Below are 11,675 nucleotides of genomic sequence, written 5' to 3'. Positions count from 1 at the left end.
AAGCGTGCGGACCCTACGGGTTTGAGAACTATGTAGACATGACCTAGAACCATTCTCGGTCAATAACCAATAGCGGGACCTGGATGCCCATACTGGTTCTTACATATTCTACGAAGATCTTTATCGATCAAACCGCATAACAACATACGTTGTTCCCTTTGTCATCGGTATGTTACTTGCCCGAGATTTGATCGTCGGTATCCAATACCCAGTTCAATCTCGTTACCGGTAAGTCTCCTTACTCATTCCGTAATGCATCATCCCGTAACCAACTCATTTGGTCACATTGCTTGCACTGCTTATAATGATGTGCATTACCGAGAGGGCCCAGAGATACCTCTCCGACAATCGGAGTGACAAAACCTAATCTCGAAATACGCCAACTCAACATGTACCTTTGGAGACACCTGTAGTACTCCTTTATAATCACCCAGTTACATTGTGACGTTTGGTAGTACCCAAAGTGTTCCACCGGTAAACGGGAGTTGCATATTTCTCATAGTTACAGGAACATGTATAAGTCATGAAGAAAGCAATAGCAGCATACTAAACGATCAAGTGCTAGGCTAACGAAATGGGTCATGTCAATCACATCATTCTTCTAATGATGTGATCCCATTAATCAAATGACAACACATGTCTATGGTTAGGAAGCATAACCATCTTTGATTAATGAGCTAGTCAAGTAGAGGCATACTAGTGACTATATGTTTGTCTATGTATTCACACATGTATCATGTTTCCGGTTAATACAATTCTAGCATGAATAATAAACATTTATCATGATATGAGGAAATAAATAATAACTTTATTATTGCCTCTAGGGCATATTTCCTTCAATATGGACATATATAGGCGAAAGAAGTCGGTCGGGGGAGCCACGAGGGGCCCACGAGGGTGGGGGCGCGCCCAGGGGGTAGGACGCGCCTCCCTACCTCGTGGCTTCCTCGTTGCTTCCCTTACGTGCACTCCAAGTCTCCTGGATTGCTTCCGTTCCAAAATAACTCTCCCGAAGGTTTCATTCCGTTTGGACTCCGTTTGATATTCCTTTTCTTTGAAACACTGAAATAGGCAACAAAACAACAATTTGGGTTGGGCCCCCGGTTAATAGGTTAGTCCCAAAAATGATATAAAAGTGTAAAGTAAAGCCCATAAACATACAAAACGGGTAATATAATAGCATAGAACAATCAAAAATTATAGATACGTTGGAGACGTATCAATGAGCAACGAAGTTATTATTCTTGCATACTGTACAATCAAGACAGGATTTTTCCTCATAAGCGTCTTAATTGTGATGTCATTGCTGGGCTACCATGCCTTGAAGAGGCTCTTGACTACTTCAGAGATGTTGGGCTGCTCCAGTTTGTGACTGATAAGGAGCATTGGAATGAAGAGCTTCTGTTGCAGTTCTACACCACACTTCACATCAGAGGCTACAACAGGAATCCGAAGACTTGGATCCTTGAGTCGATGACAGGCAATGTTCATCATGAAGCCAAAGCTCATGACATCATCGAGCTTACTTCCATGCCCACTCCTGGTGAGTTGTTTGAACCAGGTTGCCGGGTACATCAGAATCAATTGCAGAGCATCTTTCAGAAGCCAGAGCCCAATATGCGCTAGATGCTCAGTATGATGAAGCCTTTGCCCCATGATGATGAATATCCCAAGGAATTCTTTGTCAAGGACCTCGAGTACCTGCCCCGCACATTCTATCACATTTTGAGGCATACTCTATGGCATATCAAAGGAAATTCTCCTGATGCCAAGCTTGAAGGCGCCATGAAGACATTGGTCTTCTATATCATCAATGGCATCAGGTTCAACACTCAAGATTGCTTCATTCGTCAGCTAGCAGCTTCTGGAATTGATTTGTTTGGACTCAAATTCTATGCACCATGGGTCATGCGTTTGATCAAGCTTCACTCAACTGTCAACTATCAACCTTCAGTGCGCAATCATGTTGTGTTTCTACCTGATGTTGATATGTCATATGAAGCCATCTACACTAAGCCTGCCAAGAAGCCACTCCATGAATACTATGTTGAACATCAAAGCTTCACTCAGCCTATTGAAGGTATTCATGTGCCAAATCCTCCTGCTCTTGATGGTCCTCTGGCTGGTCATTTACATCTGTGGCATCGTGCCAACACCGATGCCACCGCCAGTACTATTGCTCAAAGGCCTCAGAAGCACCCTTGTGTCCTCAACGACCGAGAGCTACTTGTCCCACTTCATCAGAAGCAGGATAGTCATCACGACTAGCTGAAGCGTCAGATGCAGAGTCTTCTTGATGTCAATCGCATTCGTAATCTGGCCACCAAGAATTCATTCGTTGCGCATGAAGCCTGTCGGCGGTCCTGGAAGAGCCTCACACTACTCTGTTCTGAAGATGATCTTCGGGAAGATGGCTTCACAGAGCGATTCAAGTTTGACTCCAGGCCTCCACAATCTGCAAGTTGGCATCCAACCCCTTCCATTGAAGATTCCGAGTATTCATCTTCGGCTGCAACTGTTGTTGCAAGAGTCATTGATGAAGAAGATGACGCCACTTCACCAGCAATGGCTTCACTACACCATGATGCTGCACCAAGCCCGTCTGCACCACTCAACACTAACATCGACCCTGCTGCTCCAACATCTTCATCACCTCAGCATGATTAGACACTCTATGTCTTCAAACATTTTTGGTCCTTACTGACAAAAGGGGGAGAAGCATATGAGTTGATAGTCTTCAAGCGGCTCCATATGGGGTGGTTACCTATTTTTGTTAAGTTCTTACAACTCTTATTTTGAAACTATTTGGCTCTTGAGTTGTAACACTTAAACTTGATGGTCGTCCGCTACTTTTGCTGATACTTTGTGATGCGATGATAAATTCTGCACACGGTCATTCTGCAAAAGCCCATTTCTCATTATGCATTTCATTATCTTCATTATCCTTATGTATGCATGATGAATTGTCTTCGTGTGATGAAGAGGATCTCCACAAGTAAAATCTGCCATGTGCATTTGCATTCAAAAGCAAACTACTTATATGCACATCTTCAGGGGGAGCCTTTTTCAACACATGAAGACAATGCCTATGATCTTTAACTTTCACATACTTTTATCCCCGTGAAAACTTCAACCAGTTTATCATCAAATCACCAAAAAGGGGGGAGATTGTAAGTGCATCTAGTGCCACCCCTAGTTGGTTTTGGAGTATTGACGACAAACTTGGTTGAGGGACTAACGTGTTTGTGAGAATTGCAGGATAACACAGGTAGTAGTCCCTCATTGATTCGGTTTACCTACCAGAGATGACCCCTAAAAATGTATGAAGACAATGGTGGTTTGTGAAGACATTCACGATGAAGATTATGACTTGTGAAGACATTCACTTGAAGACTATGGAGTGCGAAGACATAGTTTTTTGTAGTTTCCTTTTCTTCTTTATTGAGTCATAGGAACCACCGTATTGTTAAGTAGGGTCCATGTGAACAAAGTCAGATGACTGAAGTGATGCTCAACCAAAATCCAGTGTCTTCGAGTGAAGACAATGAGAGCAAATCTTATCCAGAGTTGGATGAGTCAGCTTTGCTTGTATCCCAAGCCAAGCTGCTGCATATGTTTGAAATCCGACTGTTGGACACGTGTCGATTCCTTAGTGACCCAAGGTCATTTCGGACATATCAGGTCAGGTTGCCTCCTGGCTATAAATAGCCCACCCCCTACACCATAATTTGGTGACTGCTTAGAGTTAGTGCACAGGTTTTGTCGTTTGAGAGCAACCCACCTTCAAAGCCTTTGAGAGAGAGATCCTTGCGAGGACAAAGCCCAAAACACTCAGAGCCAAAGAGTGTTAGGCATCACTGAAGTTTTTCTGTCCGCGTGACCTGAAGACTTGTTACACTTGAGGACTGTGAATCCTCCAGCCGGTTAGGCGTCGCGTTCTGAGAACCCAAGAGTCATTGTGGATCGCTGGTGAACGAAGTCTGTGAAGGTTTGGAAGTCTATCTTGAAGACTTACCAGAGTGATTGGACGAGGACTGGGTGTCCTTAGCTCAAGGGGAATAAGGTGAAGACGCGGTCTTCTGAGTTCATTCTCAGCCTCCCTAACCAGACGTACAGATGTCACATCAACTGGAACTGATCTACCAAATCCTTGTCTTCACCAAGCTACTGGTTCTATCCCTTACTTCCTTTACATTTCAGTTTGTTTTCGTGAAGTCATTTCCTGCTTGATTGATCTGTTTGACCTCACTGTGTGAAGACTATTACCTGTTTGGCTTCATACTGTCTTCTATTCTGATCCGTACTACCTAGCTGTTGTTAGTCTTTGTACTTTCACTATACTATTACTTGACTATGGCTTGTCTAGTGTAGTTCATCTTCCGTTGCATATCATATTGGCTCATTCCAACAGTTTGTCTTCAAAGACCTCGTGTTTTGAAGACTTTCATAAAAATCGCCTATTCACCCCCCCCCCTCTAGTCGATAACTAGCACTTTCAACTATGATATGTGGTCAATGAAGCAATTGTCGCATACCATAGAGACCAGGTGTGACGTCGAGGCGGGCCGGTGGCTTGCTATTAGGTCGATGCAGTGATCTGATCTCAAGGTGAACGCGAAGGGCCTTGAGCATTCGGTTTGTTGGTGATAGATCGTCACCCTCCGAATAGGAGGTCAGTGGTGAAGATGTCATGGACCACGAGGAGATCGTTGACGCGATCTGTTTGGGCGGCAGGATGCCCACGCGAAGGTCGCCGTGGCAGTCAATGATGACACCACTATGCCAGTGTGCCAAAGAAGACAATGCGGGGGAGGGAGGCCGGTGGGTTGACGTCGGCCCGGCCCGCCCAACCCGTGGTGAAGTTGAAGGAGCCTAAGGTGAGGCTTTCTCATGGTGGAAGGCCTGGCATGCGAACTGATGATACATAGAACAATTAGTATGCTCATTAGGGTGGCTAATGCGAACGAAAGTACCAAGGTCACATGAGGAAGTTACCCAGGTTCAGGCCACCTTAGAGGGGTAACACCTTACGCCCGCTTCTGGTTTGTATCCATGGTGAAGTACCTCATGCGAGGATTACGACGGGGATGATATATGACTAGTGAGAGCATGTTTCTACAAGAGTAGATGGGATGGCTAGCCGTAGCCCTTACTTTATATAGGTGATAGGGGTAAGGTTTTACAGAAGACGGGGCCAATCTGACCACTGCCCATCTTGGTTTGTACGCCAAGATGATCTCTTGATGTTTAACCGGGCTCCGAGGCTCCCTCATATAGTCATCTTTCGCCAAGCTTCATGGGCTCTGAGGCAAGCCTGCCAAGCTCCCCGCCGAGAGGCCATCCCCGGTGTATTACACCATCAACTACGTTAGCCCGACAGGTGGGCCCAATAAGTCAAAACGGTTGTTTTCATGAGCAAATCAGACGATGAGTGCTCTCCGTTACTTGTTAGGCACAAAGTTGATGGTTGTGCTCTCCGTTACTCGCTTGTGAGTTGTGTGAAAAGTGATACCAAGTTATTACCCTATCCTCAACTGTGGTGGTTTCAGTAAATGCATCCTTCGGCTCCGAGCAACGCTCAAGACTATCCATAGTGGGGAGTAACTTAGAGTAGTAACATGCATATGGGAAAATACACAGGAGCTCCTGGGTGCTCCACACCCCTATACAAATATTAAATGTAAAAAATACCAAAAAATCAAAAAAAACTGAAATTTGAGGATATCAAACCTGGGTTCTTAATCTACTCCCGTGTGAAATTTCATGTAAAAATACCAGAAAACCTATCCAAGGTGAAGGAAATTTTGTCCGAACAAAAATCTGTCCAAACAGTTTTTTCTATACATAGGAAACTTTTGTCTTTTTGTCACGAATACGTTTCCTGGTATTTTTTCACGAAATTTCACACGGGAGTAGATCAGGACCCACCTCATGCCGCGGACTCCTACAGTTGTGCCGGCGACCGGAAGGGCAAAGGGCCGGCGAGGAGGTGGTGAACATCTATCTTAATTTCAAGTTTTTAGATGTAGTTTGAACTTGCCCGCCGTATTATGTGTATTATGTGAACTTTGGTTATCTTTTGAAGACCCGGTTATGATCTTTTGATGAACCGATTGTGCATTTGTATGTTCGCTCATGATCTAAGTAGTTTTTATCAATGTTGCATGGTTTAGTATGAATATACTGGACAAAATATGAGATACGTGGGTGTGGAGGCACGAATATAGGGAGTGGCCGGTCAGTGTCCTCGGGCATGCCCGTGCGTGTCCACGGACATATAGTTGGGCGGATTTGCCAAGTCCGGTTGTAGATGCTCTAACATATGTGTGGTGTCATATAACACTTCATTTATCAGATTATATACTCATCTTGTCTTGGTATGTGTGATGTTACCCATAGTATCAGTAACTACATATGTTACTCAAATCATCTCTCCTCTCATTAAATCATTGCCACATAAGCAAATTTGCTGAGTTGGGCTCTATGTTACTACTTGAAGAAAAGAGAAAAGGCTAGGTTTCTTCTGTCTCCTGCTGGCTCCGCCGCCGGTCCGCCTCGTCTCCGATGGCTGGCGGCGCAGTGGATCCGGGTCCTTGCCGGCGAGAAGGCTCCGTCTTTAGATGTTCCAACAAGTTTTGTTAGGGTTTGTGTCCTACTCAGGAAGACGATGCAGCGGTGGCTTTCTGAAGATGGAATAAGGTTCTCCTCGTCCAGTCCCCATTCTGGTGGTGCGTCTAGCATTGTCGGTGGGCGTGTGGAGATGTGTCTCCGATAGATCTGTCATTGATGGATTTGCTCGAATTTTATCATAGCTTGCCTACGTTCGTGCGTCTTGAGGTTGGATCCTTCCAATTAATGCCACTCTTCAACGGCGGCGGTTGCTGTTCTAGTGCGCTGATCCTATGAAGCCTTAACACGACGACTTCCCAACTGCCTACTACAACAAGGTTTGCCCAGCTCCAGCGAGGTAGGGGCAATGACGGCGGCGCGCCTTCGGCTCGCTTCAGTGCTTGTAGTCGTCGCTAGGTGGTCTAAGATCTAGATGTATTTTTTATTATTTCTAGCGTTCATTGTACTACCATGTTTGAAGATGAATAGATTGGAAGTTTTTCGTGAAAAAAAAAAGAAGTTACTCCCACTATGGGCAGTCCAAACGTCACCAAAGAGCCCGTGGTTTCGACACCGAAGAGCCACGGCGTTTCGGCTCCAAGCCACGGCGGTTTCCGACCATGCGGATCCTAACTAAGGGTACAGGCAATGTTGGGCGAAACAAAAGCCACATGGCCTAACACCACAGTTTTTTCACCCTATATACTTGCTCTGAAAACACCATAGCTCCACAGTAGGTCACAAGGCTTCCTGCAAATTCTTTCAGCCTGTAGGTCACAAGGCTTCCTGCAAATTCTTTCAGCCTGTAGGTCACAAGGCTTCCTGCAAATTCTTTCAGCCTGTGGGAAAGATCGCATGTCCAGCAACAGAATGTAGGTCAATCTCACCGAAACACTACTCACAAGACCCTTGAGAGAATAGGCTACCGCAAACAATTTTCAGGTCTTGCAGCAATAAAACTATAAAAACTACAGTAAATCTCTCTGTCAGCAACGCAGAAAAACAAATTTCTCTTTTCTTTTGGCAAACAGCAATGCAGAAAAACAAGTTGATGCGCGTCAAGTGGCACACACACGACACGAGGATAACCATCTGCCGAAACCAACATCATCTTCAGGTCCTTAAGCCCAATCCAATGCCGCTTCTTGGTACAGAAAAGGGTGAAATTACTTTGCAAATTTATAAAAAGATGGCGATCGAATCATTTCGGTAAACTCGAACTTTGGATGAAAGATCAACTACCAGGCAAGTAGGCGATTATAGCAAGATGCTGAGCCGGGGGAAGAGGAGGGAGGAGGATCAATTACCAAGATGCAGGTCCTTAAGCCCAATCTAATGATGTTTGTTGGATGAAAGATCAATTACCAAGATGCAGCATTCAGTCCTGGACTCCCCCAGGGCTGATGAGGATTAGTAGCAAAACTTCAGCCTGATAGAAAATAACAGAAACCTCTCCTTCCTAGCTAGAAATGCATAGGGGCCTAGGCTGCAGGGTGACCTTTGTAAGCATCAAACAGATTCTGTATGAACACTCGAAGAAAACTAAATCAGCAATCAAACATCTCGCGCTTTTGTATATGATAACTGAAAAGACAATGAAGTTTCCGACACAGGGATGTGTTCCTAGCACAGCTTAGGCAGAACAAAGCCATAAACAATTGTGCTTACCAGCTGTCTCCAGGTACAAATTCAAAGTCATATTTTTTGCATCCCTCCCCATCAGAAATTTTCCACAGTGCATTCTTTTTGCATCTAAAAGCATCTCTTGCAGTTTTAAGAGGGGCAACTTCATAAGGTACTTGAATTACAGAGGAACCTTAGACTAGAAAAAGAGCAGGCCTATGCGGAAGACTGTGAAATCATTTGACATCAACATCGCCTGCAAAACAAGCACAAGACACTAAGAACAGCGCAATCTTCAGGCATCAACCCTGTCTATGGCTGTTCGAAGGGGTCGGCCACTGACAAATCATGGACATGCCTGTGGAGATGAATCGCAGTATTGCGATGTCTACTCCTGAATTCAAATTGGGCATCTCGAGAAGCTCTGTTTTCCACTCGTAGCAGCGTGCGTTGGTAAGCCAGCGACACACTGTCCTTGGCACCATATATTCCTTCAAATTCCATATTTTTTAGCACCTTTGCATTCAAATTCCATATATGCCTCGGGTATCCTTTACTTGAGAGTGAAAAAATAGGCCCGCGCTCAGCCTTAGCGGCCCGGCCAAAGCCTAGTGTAGCAAACAACAAAATTATAAAAATAACTAAGCAACAAAAATACAAGTACTTTTTTCATTTCTTTTGGCAAACAGAAGTGCAGAAAATCAAGTTGATGAGCGTCAGACAGTACACACAAGGAACCCTGGCTGCCAAAGCCAGCATTATCATCAGGCCCTTGAGCCCAATCCAATGCTGTTTCTCAATCGGATTCCTTTCAGTAAACTCATGATCTTTCAATAAAAAGATCTACTAGGCAACCATACCATGTTTCAGCTGACACATGATAGCGTACCTTGAAAAATTACAGAGAGCTTTCACTCTAGCTAGAAAAGCCTGCCCTCCCTCCCTCCCTCCCTCCCCCCCTCTCTCTCTCTCTCTCTCACACACACACACACACACACACACAAATCAGCAATGAAACATGCTTAAGCATAGGGGCCATATGCAAAGGCCTTTGTAAGCATCAAGCAAATGATATATGCACACACACATAAAAAACAAATCAGCCATCAAACTTCTCTCCTTATGTATATATGATAACTGAAAAGGCAATTAAGTTTCCAACGCAAGGATGTGTTCCTAGCCCAGCTTTGGCAGAACAAAGTCACAGCCGATTGCACAGGATAAGACCATAGGAGGAGTTTTGGCAGATGGGGTTACCACTTAACAGCTACAAATTTTGGAAGTAATATTTTTGCATCCCTGCCCATCAGAAATTTTCCACAGTGCACTATTTCTGCATCCAAAAGCATCTCTTGCAGTGTTAACAGTCATAACTTACCAGAATTACAGAGGAACCTTAGACTAGAAAAAGAGCAGGAATATGCGGAAGATGATGCAATCATTAGACATACCACAAGACACTAAGAACAGTGAAATCTTCAGGCATCAACCCTGTCTATGGCTGTTGGAAGGGGTCAGCCACTGACAAATTATGCTTGTTGAGATGTTTCTCAGTATCACGATGTCTATTCATGAATTCAAATTGAGCATCTCGAGAAGCTCTGTTTTCCACTCTTAGCAGCCTGTGTTGGTAAGCCAGCGATATACTGTTGTAGGCCCCATATATTCCATCAAATTCAATTTTCTTTAGCACTTCTGCATTCAAAACAAAGAACTTGGCAAACTCAAGCTGTTTATCATGGCTCATGAATACTTCAAACACCACTGTTTTGAGATGGGTTTGAAGGCATTCAATTGGATGTAGTCGGTCATACTGAGGCTCAATTTTCTTATCCATCTCTTTGTGTTTGTGAAACTACAAAATGGGTATTAAGAATCTGTCAAGCGTCTCTGGGTTAAAACAATATGTCAATCAAATCAAAAGTTTTAAAGCAAGCAAAATGAGCACTCACAATAACATAGAGCTTCTCAAGACAGGGGAACCTCCTAAGGATATTAAGAACTCCATCCAATTCATATCCAGAACACCTGAGAGCCAAAATCTTCACGGTATACATCGAGTTTCCCGAGCCGGCTGAACTTATTCCCTGAAAAAAAAATGAACATGAAAAAAATAATTACCTCCATGTAGCAATGCCAAATGCAAGGTTTGAGGATCATGATGATGATGATGATGATGATGATGATACCTGGGAGACTAGGAGCTTGGAGACAACAGGTAACAAAGGGCCCAATATCTCCAGTTTAGGCGCAGAAATTACCCGGATAGTACCACAATCATCTCGGGAACCAAAAGGCATTAGTAACCTCACAAGGCGAGGCGCATCCTCGATGACAAGCTCTACTTTACCAGAGCTGTCACGGAAGCATATACTCCTAAGAGTCGGCGAGCGAACATGGAGGCAACTAGCACCACGAACTCCGGACATGTGTAAGCTCTTCAAGGCACGGCAAGCAGAGAGCAGTCCGCGGAAGACCTCCACTGAGATGGAAACGGAGATCAAGGAGAGAAGCTCGAGGAGGTCAAAGCCCATGGACGGCACCATCTCTCGGGGCAAATCACAGTAGCCGATCTCGGCAACGAGGAGGGTAGATGCAGAGCGAAAGGCGGATGGCGGCAGGGAAATTCTCGCCAGAATAAGTTCTTCTAACTCTTTTTCACCGTGGACCTTGTAGCCGACTTCGAGCACCTCAAGGTTGGCGAGGGCCCGGGAGCGGAACCAGCTCTCCGCCTGGTCGTGGAGGTCGCCGGGGCGGAGGCCGTGGAAGCAGAATCGGCGGGCGGGACCAGGATGCTGCGAGATTACCTTGGGGACGACATCGGGGGCGACGGAGGAGGTGCGGACGCCGCGGCCGGGGTATGGGACGCGGACCTCGAGGTTGAGAGGGGCGGAGCGCCACAGGGGGCGCCATCGGCGGGAGAAGACCTGCGTGCGGCCGCCGTCCTTGGTGGGGAGGAGGGAGATGATGGTGCAGAGGACGGCGTCGGGGACCCTGCTGATGAAATCGGCGGCGCTCTCGTCGGAGTCGCGCCTCCGTGCCGTCTTCGATGCGGTCCACTGGGAACCCCCCTGGTCGGGGACGGGTGCCGCTGGCGCTGCGGCGGCCTCCATGGCCGGCGGCTAGCGGGGCGGCAGATTTGGCCGCAATGCTCCACCCGCCGCTCCTGGCCGCCGGCGCACTCGCACGGATGGGGAAATGGGGAATGGGGTGGGTGGGTCGGGTGTGAATTGGGATGGACAGAACAGCTAGGGTTTGCGTAGGAGAAAACTTTCAAATCTCGATGAAAATTCACGATTTTTATGAATTTCTGGTAGACGGGAAATGGAAATCACGGTAAAAAAAAAACTTTGAAAAATTATACTCCCTCCTTCCGAAAATACTTGTCATCAAAATGGACAAGAAAGGATGTATTTAGAACTAAAATACATCTATATACATTC

At 45.6% G+C, this 11,675-nt stretch overlaps 1 protein-coding gene across 4 annotated transcripts; it reads right to left on the bottom strand.

Moving 5' to 3' along the window:
• Positions 1-8,222: 8,222 nt before the first annotated feature.
• On the bottom strand, positions 8,223-11,443 carry LOC119338502 (putative FBD-associated F-box protein At3g50710). Of its 4 annotated transcripts, XR_005164061.1 has the most exons (5): positions 10,422-11,443; positions 10,185-10,319; positions 9,684-10,087; positions 9,490-9,565; positions 8,223-8,840 (listed from the first exon to the last, which is right to left on the bottom strand). XR_005164061.1 is itself a non-coding variant. In XM_037610825.1 (4 exons), the coding sequence occupies exons 1-3, from the start codon at positions 11,343-11,345 to the stop codon at positions 9,728-9,730; spliced, it is 1,419 nt and encodes a 472-aa protein (XP_037466722.1). In that variant the 5' UTR covers positions 11,346-11,443; the 3' UTR covers positions 8,224-8,840; positions 9,684-9,727. The 4 variants fall into 4 exon arrangements, 3 of the variants coding, with proteins under 3 accessions (XP_037466722.1, XP_037466721.1, XP_037466720.1); XM_037610825.1 differs by lacking the exon at positions 9,490-9,565 and having other exon boundaries at positions 8,224-8,840; XM_037610824.1 differs by lacking the exon at positions 8,223-8,840 and having other exon boundaries at positions 9,323-9,565.
• Positions 11,444-11,675: the final 232 nt, after the last annotated feature.

The sequence above is a fragment of the Triticum dicoccoides genome, chromosome 7B (genome assembly GCF_002162155.2).
Source record: "Triticum dicoccoides isolate Atlit2015 ecotype Zavitan chromosome 7B, WEW_v2.0, whole genome shotgun sequence".
Classification (NCBI taxonomy): Eukaryota; Viridiplantae; Streptophyta; class Magnoliopsida; order Poales; family Poaceae; genus Triticum; species Triticum dicoccoides.
Note: the sequence above shows the minus strand (reverse complement) of the source record. Positions and strands in the feature narration are given on the sequence as shown.